The sequence below is a fragment of the Heloderma suspectum genome, chromosome 4 (genome assembly GCF_057233095.1).
Source record: "Heloderma suspectum isolate Gila_16-S chromosome 4, 16-S_ref, whole genome shotgun sequence".
Taxonomy (NCBI): domain Eukaryota; kingdom Metazoa; phylum Chordata; class Lepidosauria; order Squamata; family Helodermatidae; genus Heloderma; species Heloderma suspectum.
The window spans coordinates 282629558-282649769 of NC_139461.1; the positions used below are offsets into that span (position 1 = coordinate 282629558).

At 45.8% G+C, this 20212-nt stretch overlaps 2 protein-coding genes across 2 annotated transcripts in view; one reads left to right on the top strand and one right to left on the bottom strand.

Moving 5' to 3' along the window:
* Positions 1–4486, bottom strand: part of LOC146348798 (oxidative stress-responsive serine-rich protein 1-like) — a 34338-nt gene extending 29852 nt beyond the window's left edge. The window contains exon 1 of the mRNA XM_084854021.1: positions 4355–4486. The gene's annotated coding sequence lies outside the window, so the exon portion shown is untranslated. The remainder of the gene's footprint in view (positions 1–4354) is intronic.
* JPH2 (junctophilin 2) overlaps positions 3644–20212 on the top strand; it is a 115786-nt gene continuing 99217 nt past the window's right edge. The window contains exon 1 of the mRNA XM_084854011.1: positions 3644–4963. Coding sequence (XP_084710137.1) covers positions 4585–4963 — 379 coding nt within the window. The 5' untranslated portion in view covers positions 3644–4584. The remainder of the gene's footprint in view (positions 4964–20212) is intronic.

Consider the following 20212-nt stretch of genomic DNA (forward strand, 5'->3'; position numbering starts at 1 on the left):
CATGCAGTTGCATCCAGTTTCTCATACCTTGGGTGGCAGTGGCCAAGAATTGCATGGTGATGCATGCCAATAAGCTGGGTTCTGAGGCCTCTTGTCTCCTGCCATTACCTCCCCACACCCCCGTGCACTATGGAAGTGTTTTGTAAGCAGGTAACCAAGAGCCGCCTGGGAAGATGCTGCTCTGAGATGTGCTTTCACTTGCCAGTACATCTTAAATCAACCCAATATTTGCATCCCCTTCATGGTGTGAGGAAGTTCATAGCTTCTCTGCTACATAAATAGTGTAAGCTCCTTCACTGCAGGGGTGGGCAGGAAGTACATCTCCAGGTGTTCTGAACTTCAACTCCCAGCTTTCCTGACTGCTGGAAAGACTGGCAGGGGCTTCTGGGAACTGGAGACTAAAGTATCTGGAGATCTACCTTTTGCCCACCTGTGCTTTACCTCATGGCTTAGGCACTCCAGCTTATGCTGTGAACCTGAGAAACAGCAACTCAGGCGGTTCACTAAACAACTAGAGAATCTGGAGCATTGCTTAAAGCAATTTCTTGGAAATAAGCCCGTGAGATGAAACTTGATGACTTTATTGTCATCATGAGAGTTGTGAATTATTGTGATTCATCATTCCAAGCTTGGCAACTTATGAAGTGGTCTATGTATATAAATCTTTTCCCCCCCATGCACTTCCATTTCACACTGCCAAATTTTTCATTAAGATAGGGTGGGGGTAATTAAGACACCGAAGCTGGGCATAGAGTTAATACGAAAATTATTCTGGTGCTAATTATTGTAATGACTGTATAATGTGTCAGAAGTAACACAGATTAACTCCATATTTGCTTCTGCTCTAGTATAATGAGCACCTGTTTCCTGTAATGTGTTCAGGAAATAACACACATTTTGCCTTTTGGTGTTGGGTCTTCTGTATAAGAGACAAGTGTGGCTGAAGGAGCTGAAAGCCTAGACAAGTTTACTATGCTTACCTTTGATTCCTCCCCGCAGACCCCCTGCACTTCAGTCCTTGGTGGAATATAGATTGCATTTTAGGCGAGAGACTGTAGTGCTGGTTGTATATGGCACAGCCCTCTCCTGTCCTCATCCATACAAAAGTGCCACTTGCAGCCAACAGGCCTGTTTAACAGTAACGAGTATCCAATATTTAGACTGGAGAAACCCCTTTTGGGAAAGAAATAAGCAGAAAGGACAAGGTGTGGATTGAGCAGATGAAGTGCTTCTGTGATGGAACAACCAGCACCACTTGGGTGGCCCTTAACTCTCAGGCTGCATCCTTAAATTGGTTGCCTGTGACTAATGGGACTTAAATGTGACTTGTAGCTACCTGCTTATTGGCATAGTTTGAGTGGTGGTGGTGGGATAACTATTCTGTGACTTCATACACTAAAGTATTTCTCTCCTGTCTTTCCTCAAAAGAGTTCAAGAGTAAAATAATAGGATTCAAATGGGAAAAACAAACTGAGTTTTGTTGCTCTCTCACAACATTTAAAGCAGCTGATAAACTAATAACACTTCTAAGAGAGGAAAACCATTTAAGACTCAGAAGCTTTCATAAAAAGGAAGGTATTCTCCATGCAGTGCAAAGCCATTAACCTGAGGGAGCAAGGAGAGCTTCCTTGAGGAAGGCTTTCCAGAGCTTGGGTGCAGCCACTGAAAAGGCCTTTTCCTGGATCATTGTTTTAGTTTCCTGGTAATTACAAGTTCAACCTGTGCTTTTCCCATTGGCCTTGCAGCCATGAAGATGTGCCTGCTGAAGCATTAAGTTAATTTAGACTTTGAATTTTAATAGTAATTATGCTGTAATGAAACTGGCAAAAGAGTGTCAGGGAGAAGCACCTGGAGTTAGACTGTATGTTGGTATTTATAGTGAAGTCACTACCAATATAAATGCAGGCAAGGCTTGAAATTGCTCCACACTTGACATCTGTATAATCTATGCATGAAAGTTATACCTGTACTTTTTGAACTTGGTAGCTGCAGTTATCAGGAAACTAGAATCCACTGGCTTGCTCCCCTCTACAGGAAAGTTATATATTTACTTTCCAAGCATGTCCCACTGCCTTTTAGGGTGTGTGTGGGGTATGTCCTCCATCGGGGTGTTGAATCTCAGCCCAAGGGCTAAATTCTGTTTTGGACCAGCTCTTGGGGGGCACTTTCCAGTCTTGGGACAGTCCAAAGGCAAGAGGTACAGGCGCAAGAAATACCAGCATATTTTACCTTAAGGCGCCTACTGCCAATAACTAAACCTTGGAGGCATTTCAGCTTTAAAAGGGGGGGGGGGAAACTGCACAAAAGCTGGGAAACCACCAAATTACCAGTATTTATTTCATTTCTATACCACCCAACGGCCAAAGCTCTCTGGGCGGTTCACGAGTGAGTGAGTGAATGAAATGGCCAGGAGGGAAGGGTGTGTGGCCATTTTGCCACCCCAGGGGTGGTGGTGGTTCTGTGCCCTTGTCTTAAATATAAGCAACGCTTCATCATGAGCACACTGGTTAAGTGTAAGTGCAGGAGATTCAAAGATACAGAATCAATGTTTGCTCCTGAATATTAAAAAAAATTAAAAATCTCAGGAATTTGCCTACCTGGTTTACAGTAGCTTGAATTCTGTTGACATAAAACTTACAGATTTCACTGTGTGCATCATTTTCATTGAAATGATGTAAATTGGATTTAACAGCAGAATTATATGCTGTTTCTAATTTCTACCTGCATACTGAACTGATGCATCTGTTTGAATGTCTTTCCATGTACGAGCACTTCTGAGCATAGGTAATTTCAGTTTCCCATTTAAAAAGCAAAACAAAAAACCTTCCTGCAAACAGGCACTCTCTGCTGCAGTCTGAAGTGGTGATGGTGTAGCACTGTGCTTCTGTCTTGAGGATATACAGTATTTAAGAGCTCTTACTGCATCATGGTGGGGGTAGAAAACTACTTGTGGGCATACTATTATCCGGGTGTAACATGTATACAGGCCCATCTTTTTTTATTTCGCAAATGCCTGACGGCTATACCTTTCCATGCTTCCCGCCGTATAAAGAAGGTCAACAAGGAGGAAGCAAGGCCTCACAACCTCACTAGTCCCCAAGGAGGAGACAGACTTCCTCAACCAGCAAAACGGTACAAAAATAAAGCAAGAGTGCCATTGGCTTCCACATTTAGCAGGGCACACTTTTCTTAATGGCCAACAATCTGTAGCAAGTGATACTTTCTAGAGGAACTTTTTTGCCTGGTATTTACGTGCAGTTCCTTAAATGACAGGCTCTCCTGAAGGAGAAAATTCTTGCTCTCCCTCCGTGGTGCCTTTGAGGGCGGAATCCATCCTGAGGCCCCGATTATGTCCCCTCCCCTCCCGTCTCTTAACACTTTCATTCATCGATTCTCCCATTCATTCCCTCCTGCGGGCCTGCCTGCTCTTTCCTCTGCGCCCCGTGACGAGCAGAAGTTTTTTCTTCTGCTGCAAACTTCGGTGCAAACGATCTGGCAGAGCTTCCCATGGTGCTATTTTTAAACCAGACACTTGCTTTCTCAATCTCTCTCCCCTCCGCTTTTCTTTTTTAAATCCCAGCCCAAAGGGTGGGGGTGGGTGCCTCTGCCGTCCATAAAAGGGTCCTGGAAAAGGGGCCGGGCCATGGCGGTTTATTTTAGGCGCAGTTCTAGGGATCCGATGGCCTTGTTAGGGCAGCGTTGACCTTTTTCTTACAGAAGGAGAAGGCGGCAGAAGCCGTAGGGGAGAGCGGAGGCGCGCATATCCTATGGGACGCTAAAGAGGCTGGCATCGCCCGTTGCCACCAGCCAGGGGCCATCTGTAGCCGTGGGGGGCGCAGTAGCCCGGGCCAGGGGAAAGGAAGGCGGCGGCGGCGGCGGCGAGATAACAAAGCCTGGGATAGGCGCAGGAGGGGGGAGGGCGAAAGATTAGGGGATCCCTGCTCCAATTTACCTTCGTGTTCTGCATAGGCTCTTAAAGGGGCCGGATGATCAGGGTATTTGGACGCGGAGGAGGAGGCTGCAAGGATGATGCACTAGACTCCGGTGGCTTGTGCTCGAGAAGGAACTTACCACGCTTTCCCAGGGCAGGATCGGGGCGCTTGGAGGAAGCCAAGGGGATGTGGAGGCGAGTGCCGTCTAGCAGCTGAGAGGGAAGTTCACCTCCGCTGTCAGCCCCCCCCCCCCCCCGCCTCCACCAGGCCCTTTTAGAGTTTTCCTCCCTTGTCTCCTTTTCTGACAGCTTCATAGTGCCAAGGAAGGGCTGGTGGGCTGGTGGTAGTCACCGCTTTCTGAGTGCCCCTTGGAGACGTTTTCCCGTAAACGGGGACCTCTTCGCCCTGCAGCAGCCTCTTACCTGTTCTTGAGCCCCTCCTCTCTGTTTTGGCCCTCTTGAGAGGACACCGCACCTGACACTGAAGGTGGCTGGCTGAACATTACTTGGCTATGCAGACACACAGCATTCAACTTCTCACATCCTCACTAATGCAGAAACAATCAGGCTAAAGAGGGAGGAGAAAAGAGGAGGGAGAGAGAGAGAGAGGGGGAAGAGCAGAGCTCCCTGGCTTGCTGGCCTTGGCTGGTACCATGAGTGGCGGAAGGTTTGACTTTGACGATGGAGGCGCCTACTGTGGGGGCTGGGAAGGGGGCAAGGCCCACGGGCATGGCATCTGCACCGGGCCCAAGGGCCAGGGCGAATATTCTGGCTCCTGGAACTATGGCTTTGAAGTGGTGGGGGTCTACACGTGGCCCAGTGGCAACACCTACGAAGGCTACTGGTCTCAAGGCAAGAGGCACGGCTTAGGGATCGAGACGAAAGGACGGTGGCTTTACAAAGGCGAATGGACGCACGGCTTTAAGGGAAGGTATGGGATCAGGCAGAATGTCGGCAGCGGAGCAAAGTACGAAGGCACCTGGAATAATGGGCTGCAGGATGGTTATGGTACCGAGACCTATGCGGATGGAGGTAAGGCTGGCAAGAAAGCAGCTGGCTGCCGGCTTTCTCTCTGGGTGGGGGGATGGATGGACTGGGCAGTATGGAATGTGATATGTGAACTAACAGTTCCAAAGGATGCAGACTATCCAAGGGAAAAGAATTCACTTCTGATCCCCTGAACAGTTGATGCCAGACAGGTGGAATTGAGGCCCTGGAGTGGAATGTTTTTTACGGGAAGGTCCGTAGCTCAGCTGTATTGCACATGCTTTACATGCAGAAGGTCCTGGGTTCAATCCCCAGCATCTCCAGGTAGGGCTAACTGGTCAGTCAGTGTTGCCAGTGCTGGGCTACATGGACCAATGCTCTGACTCTGAATAAGGCAGCTTCCGATGTTCCTAACGTTAATCTCTCCAGGCAGGTACACTCTTAGCAAATCTCAGCCTGCCAAACACTTTCATCCTGTGCGGTGCATGTGCACGTGGAGGAACATAGGTGTACATGTATAGCAATGCTTAGGCTTTGGGCACACTTGTTGTTGCACTGCCATAGTTGCTGAATGGACCATGGGTGTAAAAATGGCATGGCGTCACGTAACCCAGTGCCAGTTCTGCTCCTGATAAGAGTTCAGATTATCACAATGGCATCAATGATTGCATTCTTCCGCAGGGCCAGATGTGTCCATCAGATGCTCACTGGATGTGCAGTCATCCTATAGCATCCATCAGAACTGGTTGCATATCCAGTGTGCATCGTGCAACTCATAATGCCACCAGAAATGGCCGGCAGCTCCTGCCCAGGGCAGAGGGTGCTGTTGAGATGGACCTGTCATAATGCCTGCCACAAAAACAAAAGGAAACCTGGAAAACAACTCATTGGGCCCCAAACGTGCTGATTAGGTTTGTGTGTCTGCATAACCAGCCACAGAATCTGGCTGATCTACGGGCATCCCTCAGTCAATATATCGCAGGCTGACTTAGAAATCAGTGTTTTTGCCGTTTCTCTTTTGGAAAACCCAAGGCAAGCTCTCCAAGGGCTTAAATACATTTTTTAACCTAGTGCAAGGTTCTTCATACGAAATAGATAAAAGACAGGATTGGTTTCTAATGGAAATACTTTAGCTACTCTAAAGCAGACTGCGGCCTAATTACGCAACTATTAGCACTTCAAAACACTTAATATATGATCTGATGGGGATTTATGACTGTTGTAGTGACCCAAGATCTGTCTTCAGCCGGTAGCCCTTTGTTTTCAGCAAGATCCTAAATTTAATTCATAGGTACATCTTTGGGGGGAAAAAATGCTAAGGAGATTTTTTGTTATGATAAGCACTGAGGGGAAGGGTGGCAGGCCCTGGACAAATGCTCAGCTATTGGTGACAATTGGAGAGAAATGTTCACCAACAGGTGTCAAGATGTCCTTATCAGTAATGATTTTTTTCTATGCAAGTTCACTGGATACCATGCCCTGTTTGATCTCATGTATGTAGTTATAACTGGGGTGAGGAGTGAGATGTCCGAGTCTGTCAATAGTACCATTTTTTTTTAGGATGGTTAGAACAAAAACAACAGTGAAGAGCTCCTAAAGGACCTCTCCAAACTGGTGAAATGGGCATTAAAGTGACAAATGCAGTTTGATGTGAAACAAATGCAGGGCGCTGCACATTGGGACAAAAAATCCTAACCGCATATACATTGATGGGGTTTGAGCTGGTGTTGACTGATCAAGAAGGGATCTCGGGGTTGTGATGAAAAGCTTGATGAAAATGTCAACTCAGTGTGAAGCTGCTGTGAAAAAGTCAAATTTCATGTTGGGGATCATTAGGAAAGGCATTGAAAATAAAACTGTCAATATCATAATGCCTTAATACAAATCTATGGTGCAACCACATTTGGAATACTGTGTACAGTTCTCGTCACCATACCTCAAAAAGAATACTGTAGAGCTGGAAAAGGTGTAGTAAAGGGCAACCCAAATGATCAAGGGGCTGGAGCAACTCCCCCATGATGAATAAGGGGGACATGATAGAAGTTTATAAAGAACAGAAGAGTCATCCTGGAGGAAACCAAGGCCTATCTAGTCCAACATTCTGTTCACAAAGTGGCCAACAAGGTGCCTATGGGAAGCCCACAACAGGACATGAATGCAATAGCACCCCCTCCCATTGAAGTTCACCAGAGCTGGTATTCAGAAGTATACAGCCTCTGACACTGAAGGTAATATATTGCCATCATGACTAGTAGCCATTGATATCCTTAACCTCCATGAATTTGTGTAAAAATGTTCAAGTTGGTGGCCATCACTACATCTTGTGTAGCAAATTCCATAGCTTAACATTGTGCTGTGTGAAGAAATACTTCATTTTCTGTCCTGAATCTCCCACCATTCAGCTTCATTGGCTGACCAGAGGTTCCATGAGAGAGGGGGGAAATGTCTCACCGTCCACTTTCTCCACACTATGCATAATTTTATACACTTCTGAAATGTCCCCCCTTGTTCACCTTCTTCTGTTGCTGGGGAATGCAAGGGAGAGGATGTTATTGTGCTTACATCCTGCTTGTGGGCTTCCCATCGACATCTAGTTGGCCACTGTGGGAACAGAATGCTGGACAAGATAGGCCTTTGGTCTGATTCAGTGCAGTTCTTATCGGTGGCTGCCCCAAGGCTCTGGAACTCCCTTCCCAGGGAGGCGAGAGTGGCACCCTCCTTGATAAGCTTCCGTAGGCATGTAAAAACATTTTTGTTCCAGCAGGTCTTTGGGGATAACTAGTCCGGACCTGTGAAAATATGACGGATGGATACTATTTTTCTTGTTGTCTTTTAATGTTTTGATATTTTTACAATTTTAATATTGATGATTTAATTATATTTTTAACTTTTGTACACTTGTATTTATATTTCTATATATAGGTTTTAATTGTATAAGTTCTAATGTTGTAAAGCCGCCTTGAGTCCCAGTATTGGGAAAAAGGCAGGATATTAATAATAATAATAATAATAATTCTTATGGATATCTGGTGCATCATGTTAGAGACACCATATATGCTACAGTGAGCTTGTACAGGTCTCCTATATTATGCATGAAAGAAACGCCTGTAGTCATGGTGTGCGTATCTGTGTGTGAGAGAGAGAAAGCGAGAGAGAGAAAGAGGAAGTAGGATTATATATTTCAAGGACTTCTGGTGGCTGCACATGTTGCTGTGGGCTCTACAGAGATACACACCATCTCCTGAAGGCTCTCTCTCGGTGTGGACTGGGCTACCCAGTATAGGGAATGGAGGGTAGGTTTTGCCTTCACTGTAGGGTGATCTCTTATGCATTGCCAAAAAATAGGGCAGCTATTTCCATAACATATGCATATGCCACTTTGAAAGTGGAGATGCACATTTATACATAATGACTATAATTTAAATAGAAATGCAATACCTCTCACCGTAGTGAGGAATACTCTGACCAGGTGAGCTGTGTGCTGGCCAGCTGCTCACTGTTGACAGGCAACTTCAAGGGCCCTGTTCTCTTTTCTTATGGTTCTTTATCTTTAAACTGGACCTGGACTTGGACTGATCAGCCCTTCAAAGAGGGGATGCTCACAAACAGAGGATTGTCCCCTGGCAAATAGAGAGAACTATCCTCTGTAAAATAGCATGCATGGCTGCCCTACTTCACTGTAGTGCTGTCTCTAAGTGGATGCTTAATGTTTCTCTACAGGACTGAGTGACAGACATTAGCTTTTATGGAGAAAAGTAAAAGGGTACACTTGCGGACACCACTGAGATAGGGCATGAACCTGTTCTCTGCTGCTGAACCTGCTTTTCCAGCCTTGGGAATCAAGAGCACTCTGGCCTTGTCTTGGATTTTGTTTCTTGGTGACACTAGCAGGGCCCAAGCATTTGTGAGGGCTGGTGGGCTGGCCCAAGTCATTTTGCTGCCTAAGGCGAAGAAGAAGGTGGCACTCCCTCTGATTCTATGTGCGAAAGCCAACTGGATTGGCAGTTGAATCTTTCCTCAATACTAGCTATGTGACAGCATCCTCCATTGCATGTCCTGAAGGAAGCAGGCTAGCTTAGCGGGACAGAACATAGAATTATAGAATCATAGAATAGTAGGGTTGGAAGGGGCCTACAAGGCCATCGAGTCCAACCCCCTGCTCAATTCAGGAATCCAAGTCAGAGCATCCCTGACAGATGGCTGTCCAGCCTCGTCTTGAACGCCTCCAGTGTGGGAGAGCCCACGACCTCCCTAGGTAATTGGTTCCATTGTCGTATTGCTCTAACAGTCAGGAAGTTTTTCCTGAGGTTCAGCCGGAATCTGGCTTCCTGTAACTTGAGCCCATTATTCCGTGTCCTGCACTCTGGGATGAACGAGAAGAGATCCTGGCCTTCCTCTCTGTGACAACCTTTCAAGTACTTGAAGAGCGCGATCATATCTCCCCTCAGTCTTCTCTTCTCAAGGCGAAACATGCCCAGTTCTTTCAGTCTCTCTTCATAGGGCTTTGTTTCCAGTCCCCTGATCATCTTTGTTGCCCTCCTCTGAACCCTCTCCAGTTTGTCTGCATCCTTCTTAAAGTGTGGTGCCCAGAACTGGACACAGTACTCCAGATGAGGCCTAACCAGTGCTGAGTAGAGGGGAACTAGTACTTCCCAGGATTTGGAAGCTATGCTTCTATTAATGCAGCCCAAAAGAGCATTGGCCTTTTTTGCAGCCACATCACATAGTTGGCTCATATTCAGCTTGTGATCGACAACAATTCCAAGATCCTTCTCGCTTGTAGTGTTGTTGAGCCATGTATCCCCCATCTTGTAACTGTGCCTTTGGTTTCTTTTTCCTAGGTGCAGAACTTGGCATTTATCCCTATTCAATGTCATTCTGTTGTTTTCTGCCCAGTGCTCCAGTCTATCCAGATCACTTTGAATTTTGTTTCTGTCTTCCAAAGTATTAGCTATCCCGCCCAATTTGGTGTCATCTCCAAATTTGATCAGCATTCCCTGCACCTCCTCCTCCAAGTCATTCATAAAAATGTTGAAGAGCACTGGGCCCAGGACTGAGCCCTGCGGTACCCCACTTGTTACCTCTCCCCAGTTTGAGAAGGTCCCATTGATAAGCACTCTTTGAGTCAGGCCGCATGGCACACAGCTCTTTCCTCCAGTGCCTTACTCTCACCCTCCAGCGTCTGTTGCTTGAGGTGACGGCTTCACTCTGCCTAATGGTAGGGCTGGCCCTGGTGGGGAGGGACACTTTACTTGGGCTCAGAAGAGGCTAAAATGTCGATCTTTTCTGAGGATGTTTATGCTAGCTTATTTCTCTGTATGTATATGGGGTGTCCATACCTTGTGAAACTGCTGGAGCCAATCAGAAGCAATGTTAGAAGATAAGAAAAAACCTTCAGAACAGTGAGCTGCCATCCTAGGCCCTCCTCCAGACCAGAGAGAGAGAGCTTGTGCAGGAAATTCTAGGACTAGTAGTTTATTTATTTATTTACAACATTTATATACCGCTCCACATCTAGACAGATTCCGCAGTAGTGAACAATAAAAGATACAAAATAGTGTAAAAGAATACAACACCATTAAAAAAATTATTACTATTAAAAATCAAACAAAGAGAATTCTGATAAAACCATGGCTGGTCAAACAAGGAAGGCTTCCTGAAAGAAATATGTTTTCAAGAGGCACTGGAAACAGCATAATGTTGGCTCCTGCCTAACATCCAGAGGCAGGGAGTTCCATAGAAAAGGGGCCACCACACTGAAGGCTCTTCTCCAGGTGGACTCCAATTGGGCCATAGGTGTGAGATACAAAGAGAAGTGTTCCATCCTATGTATCATGATATCTCAAGAACCTCAAGTCCCAGAGTTCCTTGGATCCTGCTGGCATATCCTATACACAAGAAGGAGGAGCCAACAGGGTCTGGCTTTCCACTGGCAGCAGGTGGGAGAGACAAGCGCCATAAAGATTAGCGCCCTTGAGATTCCAGGGACTGTGGGAGCTAGTGTTCCTGTTAGGATATACAGCCTGCAGAGCAGGATGTATGTGAGTGAGGCCTCTGGTTTCCAGACTGCATAAAACAGATTTCACCAACCTGGTTTCCTCCAGATGTTTTAGGCTACAATTCTCATCAGCCCCAGCCAACATGGGCAAAGACGAGGGATTATGGGAGTTGTAGTCCAAAACATCTAGGGGCCACCAGGTTGGGGAAGATGGGTATAGAAGAACTGTCACTAAATGTTGAGGAACTGGGGACCATGTCAAAGGGCATTTGTCACTTGTGTATAATTAATACACATATAGCCATGCCTGGATGTAAACAAACACCAGATACATAAGAAACTTCAGCAAAGGGACCTAAAGAAGCTAAATGATAACAATCAGTTCTCAAACTAGACAAGGCCTTTGTGGGAGGGGGAAACGGGGACACTTAACCAGTTTGTACCAGGCCCCGGGGAAATGATGCTTGGACATTGTACACTGGATTGTGTATATAAACTGACTGTTATATATCCTGACTGTTATCTAGATCCTTTGTCATTATGCAAGCATGATCTGCATTTTGAGTACCACTTATTTCAAAGTTTAAATGCACACTGAAACTAAATTTGCTTTAATTTAGACTGAGGAATTTTGTTTAGTGATATAACTGGTAACCATAATGTCAAGGGAAACATGCTTACCTGTTGAAAATGAGAGAGAAAGCACACTTCTAGGTTAAAAAAAATCACAACTTTTGTCCCTATTATTACATATATGTGATAGCTAGGGTTATTTAATGACTGGGAAAATGGTCAAGATAGCAGAGACACATGCTCAGAGACACTTCCACTCTACATAACATATTCTTGGCTTTCAAAATTAACTTCAGAGTTAAGCTATGACACCTTCTAGGCATGTATGTGCCCGTTGTTGAGATTGCACTGGTAATTTGCAGGTGGGCTCACTTTCTGCTTTCTCAGTTACACAGCAGAGGTACAAAGGTGGTTGCAATCTGCGCATCACCCTCAGCTGTCACTGAAATGAACAGGGACGCTGTTGCTGGTCTTGCTGCATCCTTCTGACAATGCTTGACTGTTTGAATCTGACTATGAATATGCTTGTCATGCATCAGTGCTCACTGCTTCACTTGCATCTTGTATTATATGCGTATGTCCTTTTCTAAACTACTGTAACAATAACTTCCTTTTTCTGCTCTTGTCCAGCAAGTGCAGGTGGCAGTTTTCCCCCTCTCATTTCATATCTTGCATAAAATAACCCAATATAATTGATGCTGCAAGAAAGCTGTAAATACATTTTGGCACATGAGTACCTCTGGGCTATTTAGAGGCTTTTGAATGTTTGCCATCTTAACATGCTCATAATTGTGGCCCCACAAATATCTTTCCTTTATATGAGGCCATTTCTTCCAAAGGTCTTTGAACTGCTTTGTAAACTAGCTTCCACCATGATTGATTGTTTCAACTAATATTAAAACCACTGTGGGTAGACTCAGCAATGAGATTTTGCAGGTGCTCATAGCTCATGCCAGCTCCTTCAGTAAGAGAAACCAGGGAAGAAGCAATGGAATGTAACTTAAAGACCATTTCTCTTCTCACCCCAAATGCTAATACAATCTTTAATGGTCTTCTTTGGTAGCAAGTAGTATTTTGACAGATATATTATCTAAGGATAGGTTGCTTCCAGATGGAGGGCTCCTTATGCTAGCAATCAAAAGGCGTCGTACAGCTATTCTGTCTTTTTTTTCTTCTTAATGGATTTTGTGGGTGGGGGAAAGATGGTAGAAGCAGTGGGAAAACATAGGAGGGTTACAAGTGGAAGATGTTGGCGTCTGGCCCCTCTGTAAAATTCCGTGAACGGGGCAGGTTGATTGCACAATAAAAGCCTAGTCTAGAAGCACACTTAGAGCTTCTCTACATTAAGCAAAACCCGCACAACCTTACCAGGGTTTTCTGCTTTTGGTTTCTTTGTGGGATTACAACGGCTTCCATCACACGATGGATGTGTGGTTTGAATCGAGGAAAATCCTTCCTTGGCAAATTCTATATGTTTATGTATGTATCAATGTACAGACACTAGATGGCACTGTCATTGTAGTGCTAAGCTGGCATTTGATTTTTCACACAGCTGATGATCACAATAAAGTCCCTTTTCGCATTATCTTCAACATTTTTGAAAGCGAAATCAACAGGGAAAAGTGCAGGAGATGTCCTGGAGGTTGATGATGTCGCTCACAGCTAACTTCTGTGAGTGACCAATCACAAACGTGCAATAAATCGCTTGTGAAGAGAAGCTCTTAGCCATTCTCTCTATTTCTGATAACAGTCATGGGCGCTTTTGCTTATGCAGCCAAAAAGGGACCACTCAGATGCAAGAAGGACATATCTTTAGGCCTGGGGAAGCCCAAGCTTTGGAGAAGTAAAAAAAAAAAACCTTTAGGAAAAAAACCTAAGGGATGGGGGAACCCCCAAAACAGCCCAATGAAGACTGGCTGTTGGGGGACAGGACTAGATATACTAGTGTTTATTGAATTAAGATAGGTTATTTCCCCCATTCTTTTTTAATATGACTTTTTTGAGGGGAAACTACTAGGACTGTATGGGGAGCCTGTTCATCTGTGGCTTACTAGGGACATTGGTTTAAGTTCCTCAGGTTCCATTTTGAACCCAGGCCCCCATCATGATGCACGTAAGCAGCTGGCTCCTGCTATGATTCGTCTTCCTGAGTTGCCCAGAAACCTTGACCAAAGCTTTGTCCTCAGTATGCAGTTGTAAGACAAGGTAACTATACCAAGAGTCTTTTGTGCAAAACTATATTGAAGTTGTTCCTTTGCTCCTGGAAATTTGGAGCTTCTTTCTGTACCATCAGGGCTGAAGATTCTGTTGCTCCCTTGATGTTGTCCAGGGTATAGATCAGGGGTGGGGAACCTGTGCCCTCCACATGTTGGACTACAACTCCCAGCAGCCCCAGCCAGCATTGCCAGTAGTCCGGGATGATGGGAGTTGTAGTTCAACAGCATCTGGCGGGCCACAGGTTCCCCATGCATGGTGTAGATCAGCCTTCCCCATCTTGTAGTCTAAAACAACTGGAAGGTACAACTCCCAGCATTCCTAAGGGTTGGCTACGCTGGCTGAGGCTGGCAGGAGTTGAAGTCCAAAACATCTGAAGGGCACCAGGTTGGGGGAAGCTGGTTTAGATAATAAATTGTTCTTGAGATGAATACGAAAGCCCCCAGGTTCAGTCCCTGGCATCTCTGGGAAGGGTTGGGAAAGACCTGTGTCAGACTTTTCAGAGTTCATGTACACAATCTGTGTTGAACCTCAGGCCTGGGATCCAACATTGGGCCCCCTGGGGTCCCAATCCAGCCCTCCCAAGTTCCCCAGATGGTCCCTGGCCCCTTCCCTGACCGCCAGTCATTTGGTGGTTTCCTCGCTTTTGTGTATGTGTTTTCCCCATTCTAAACAGTCGAAATGCCTCTCCTAAGGCTTAGTTACTGGCAGTGAGAGCTTTACACTAAAATATGCTGGTATTTTGGCCCGGCCCCGACACTTAAATGCCCTCCCCCCCCACAGCTACTCTGAAATTGAATTCAGCCCTTGGTTTGAAATAGGTTCCCATCCTCTGGTGTAGATAGTACTGGGCTAGATGGACAGATGTTCTGACTATAAGGCAGCTTCCTATATTCCCAATTCCCAATTCATCCCTCCCTTGCTCCTTGGGTTGCTTCCTGACCCCAGGTGTATGGTCCTTGGGTCTACAGATTTTCTTGGTCTTTCAATTAGGAAGTATTTTCCTGCTTTTTATTTCTCTTCTCTGTGCCCTGCTCCCCCCGCCCTCCAGCTTCCTTCGAGTGTTGTGTGCTGAGTTGATCTCTGGGATGCTCCTCTAGGATAATTAATATGCTTGGGAATTTCCTAATGACAAAGTGATGCATTAAGTTGGCAGTTAAGTATTTCCCCCTCAGAGATCTCTGTTGCTATTTTGACTCGGTTCTCATGGGAATGCCTTTTGTATGATAAAATATGTATGATAAAATACAATATAAAAGTTCAATTAAAAAAACAGTATGATAAAATGCAATATAAAAGTTCAAAACTACAGTATAAAATAAAAATAAAAACCACAATAAAACCTAGTAGCAATGCAAAGATTTATAATACAGTAACAGTAAAATGCCTGGGAAAATAAGAAGGTCTTCACCTGTTCCTGGAAAGAGCACAACTTAGGCACCATACTTATTCCACAACCAGGGTGCCATACGAGAAAAAGCCCTCCTCTTAGTAGCCATTCGCCTCACTTCCTTTGGCCGGGCCTCCTGGAGAAGGACGGCTGAGGATGTGTTTCCCCAACTCCTAAGAGGAATGCTCCTGTGCAGGGCTCCAGCCATCCTGGAACTGGAGTCTTAAAGTGCTGTTGGGGGCTTGTACTGTGGGAGATCTCAGGGCAGAGAGGAAAGAACTCCCTTCTCCAGAAATCTCCCACACCCCTGCCAAGTAGAGATAAAGGGCTCAACTTTGCAGTGCAATCTTGCACATGTCTACTCAGAAGCAAGCCCTTTTGATACCCTTGAACATTACCTAAGTTCCAGAATGGGCTGAATGAGGGCAAAGAAGCCGAGGTTAGTCAGTAGAAATAGTGGTTTGGGGATTGGGATTGAACCTGCTCTGGATGGGACGCTGCTTCCCCTGGAAGATCAGGTCCATAGCTTGGGAGTGCTTCTGGATCCTATGCTGCCCCTGGATCTTCAGGTGGCAGCAGTGGCAAGGAGAGCATTTGCACAACTATGTCTAGCATGCCAGCTGCAACAGTTCCTAAGTTAGTCTACCCATGCCTTGGTTACCGCATGGTTAGACTATTGCAATGCACTTTATGTGGGGCTACCCTTGATAAGCATCAGGATGCTTCAACTGCTGCAAAATACAGCAGCTAGGCTGCTAACTGGTATATGATATTGTGATCACATCAGCCCAATAGTGAAAGAAATGCACTGGTTGCCAATGGTTTTCCAGGTTCACTTCAAGGTGTTGGTTGTAACTTTTAAAGCTCTAAACGGCTTAGAGCCTGGCTATTTGAGGGACTGCCTATCTCAGTATGAACCTGCTTGGTTACAAATATCAGCAGGAGAGGCCCTTTTAAAGAACCCCTCCCCCCCACTTGTTGGGCATGTGGGTAAAGGCTTTCTCCTGAGTTGCACCCAGGCTCTGGAATTCAGTCTTTGGAGTTGCAACTGGTCCCCAGTCTCTCTCTGTCTCTGTTCAGGAAGGGGGTCAAGATAAATATTTTTTACTTTGGTTTTTAAAATTATTATGATGGTTCTTAAGGTTATTTTTAGTGTTTTACTATGTTTTTATTTGACTATTGATTTTATCTTGGAGTTTCTTTGTAAACTGCTTTGGTTGGCTTCAGAAAGGTGGGATAGAAATACCACAAATAAATAAATAAGAGTTCCATGGGACTTACCCTGAGATAAATGTGTGTAGGATTGCAGCCCTAGTCTGAAGCAAGCCCTAAAGTTGAACTCTTTAGCACTATGTGGCACATTGTGGGAAGGTTTCAGGAAAGTTCAAAAGGAAAAGGCATTCTCTGTCTTTTCCCATCTTATGGAAAACTCTCATGGAAAGGAGAGTTTTTAACTTTATGGCACTCATTTTTCCTCAATCCTCAATTTTCCCCTTCAAGACATTATAAGTGGTGATGGGCTGAAGCAGCCCAATTCCCTCCCCTCTCCATTTTTTTAAGGTTCTAAATGGACACCCTCAACTGTCCTACATTGGCTGCAGGAGACTTGGAGTGAGAGGGCTAATCACAGAGCAAGGTAATGAAGCAGGCAAATGTTCAAGGACATAGATTCCAGTCCAATAGGGTTCAGGCTAAGGCAGGACTGGTCATGATAGCAGGTAGAGGTCAAAAGACCGCTACACAGTCAGATTCCTTACATAGTCCAGAAGCAGAGTCAAGCAGAGTCCAAGGGTCAGTAGCACAGAACATCAATCCACAAGCAAGGTCTGGGACACAAGGTAGAAGATGCTGGAGCTGAAAGAATGGCATTGTTTCCAATACTGGCTAGGCAGACACTGCAGGCTTCTAACATCAGAGCCTGCTGAGCCCCATCCAGGGCTCAGCTGCAGTACATTAGAGCTCTCTGGGCAGAGCCCTATTCCTGAGTCACTTTCTCCTGAGGAGTCCTTCTTTGCAAGCAGGCACTCCTCATGGGAATCCCATTTGCCTGTCACTTGAGGCAGCGATGCTGCTGGGGGCCAGGGTGTTGCTCAGTCTATGTCTCAGAGGCAGAGTCCCTGCCCCCTGACAGGATGGGCCTGCAGCCATCTTCCTCGAGGGCCCAGGCTCCTTCTGTTCCGTGATCTGGGGTGGCTGATCTGGTGTGTCCTCGGTTTCTGAGATCTCCAGCTCTTCCTCTGGGGAAGATTCTCCCAGTGGGGGCATGACATCAACATTCTAACTAGTTATGCGACCCCCGAGCGGTCAGCGTCACTTGGATTCCTGCAATGAGCAGGGGGTTGGACTCGATGGCCTTGTAGGCCCCTTTCAACCCCACTATTCTATGATTCTGTTCTATAGGTCCTGGAATCTGCTGAACACAGGTGCCTATCAGGCTATTTTTGGACTTTTGGTTTGTCTTTTAATTTACAAACAAGTATACTTCTGATTTTACTTGAATCTCTGTCTTGCCTGACCTGTGGGGGCTGGGGGCAGGACAGGGATTCAAACAGAATCACAAGTATCTTCACTAGCAAATTTAATTTGTCATTTAACCTAAACACTAATTCTAAGCACTTCTTTACAAAAAACAACAACTGGTGAGGACATTTTCTCTCCCACCTTCACTCCTTCTGGGGAACTGGTTTTAAAGTTAAAGCGCTAATGAAAGCCAGTGGGAATTAAGCTTTAAGAAGCTGACTTAGGCCAAATGTTCCATGCGCTCTAGTCTTGTCCACCAGCTGCTCTGTAGGATCACAAGCAAAAGGTCTTTCTCAGAACTGCTGCCTGAGAGATGCTTTGACTGGAAATGCCAGGGATTAAGCCTCCGACCTAAAGTTCATGTACAAAGCGTCTGTTCTGCCACCGACTAATGGGCTTTTGCAGTGCATCCCCAACCAGTGGAGGCTGGCAGCTCCGATTTCAGTGGGGCGGTGAATCCCTTCCGGGTTTCAGTCAGAACTCTCAAGGAGCTATCAATCTAAGATGCAAAGCTCCTTGGATAGCTCCTTGAGAGTTCTGACTGAAACCCGGAGGGGATTCACCGCCCCACTGAAATCGGAGCTGCCAGCCTCCACTGCCCCCAACACTATTTAACCTGAAATGACCATTGTGCTTTGTGTGTGTCTTCCTTGTCCTTTGACTTATTTGCATCCCTGAGGATTACTGCACTTTGCTATCCTGATAGAAATCACTGGCAAGCTGTGCAGAATGAAGGCTATAAAAATACCTCATGTAGAACTGGCCGTTTTCCTATGAGAAAGCAAATCCTTGGGGGAGCTAATGCTATTCTACTGGTAATAAATGTTTGTATTTCTCTAGCATATTTCATCCCAGGATACCCTAGCTGAATGGAGATGGTGTGGGGGTGTGTGGGGTGGAGAGTTGGTGGTTTGCTAATTTTGGGGTGGGACTCGTACTAGTGAGTGATGGATGGAAGCTGGGCTTCTTTGGGTGGTTTCCTAGTTACCGAGGTAACCATGTCAACAAAAGGGGGGCAATCAAGCAAGATAGAAACTCTCATGTGAGGAAAATTAATGTTCTGAGGTAATTGGTGGGAAGGAACCAGCTTCCTTCTGGGGGAAGAATTCAGATTGGTTGTAGAAAGGATGCTTTTGTTCTATTTCAAATCTTTTTGCATTGGGGATGCACAATACAAGAGGAGCTTGCAACAAAATGTTGTAGTGTAGAATGCTCCTGTCCAGGGTTTCAGCCAACCCTCTTCCAGGATACTCCATTCCCCCCCTTTATTCTCTCTCCCCCCTTTTGGTTTTTCTTCAGTTTAGTCAGTCCTCATTCAGTGGTCACAGAGCATTCCCAGTACCCTCAGCTTTTCTAAAGATTTTTTGTAGTTCTGCAAATCTTGGGGTTCCCAAGGATAATCCACACTCAGAGAATATATTTGCTACTAGTAGCAGGGGTAGGCAACGGGGTGCCCGCTGGCACCAGTGCATCCCCAGACACCTTAATTCGTGTTTGCTGAGGTGTCCTACCCCTTCCACTTTAAAATAAATAAATAGTCTTACCAGCAACTGGGATTGCTTCAGAGCAATGTGAGGGCCTCCAGCAGCTGCCATCTTAATTTCCCATGCATGTTTCTGGGAAATGAAGGTGGCCAGGGGCTGCAGGCCGATGCTTTTCTCCACAGAAAAGCACCAAGGAAAAGAAAGGGGAAAAGAAAACGGAACTGCTATCATTTCTATCTGGTAAACTTTGGGGAGGGGGGAGGGGGGATGGCAAGGAAGAACAGGCGGGTCTGTGAAGGACAGCGGTAAGCCAGCTGGGATACGGGGAAGGCAGCAGGGAAGGGGGATAGGAGATCAGTAGGAAACTAGTAGGGCCTGGTTGAGCCAACTGGAGCATTCTGGGGGTTGGGGAGGGAGCCCCTGCATCTGCCTTTTACTTTTACTTTTATTTATTAATTATATTTATATCCCACCATTTTTTCTCCTGCAAGGAATTCAAGGTGGCTTACACAATCCTCCTCCTCTCCATTTTTATCCTCACAACAACCCTGTGAGGTAGAGTTAGTGACTAGCCCAAAGTCACCCAGTGAGCTTCATGGCTGAGTGGGGAGTTGAACTCGAGTCTCCCAAGTCCCAGTCCAACACTCTAGCCACTATACCACACTGGCCTTATATGTAGTCTTTTGGGCAAGTTACTGGTCCTTTGTGACTAGTCATGCCTCCCATGCCAGCCATTTTGTGGTGGTACTCAGGAGAGTTTCTCCAATTGCCATATGCGCCCCCAGGTCCAGAAAAGTTGCCTATCCCTGATATACAGAATTCACTACCACAAAATGCAGAGATGGCCAAACTTGGATTGTTTTAAAAGGGGAGTAGATGGAATTCACCGAGAATAGGTCTATCAATGGCTATTCATCATGACAAGCGGAACCTGCAACAAAAAGTTACAGTCTAGAGTGTTCTTTGTTCAGTGTTCCAGCCAATCAGCCCTGCCTTCATCCAGGATACTCCATTACATTCCCTGTCTCAGTTTTCTGTTTCCCCCGCCTCCACAGACCGTTGCCATTCCACACCCCCTGAGCATACCCTGTCTTCATGCAGCAATTTTGCTTCCC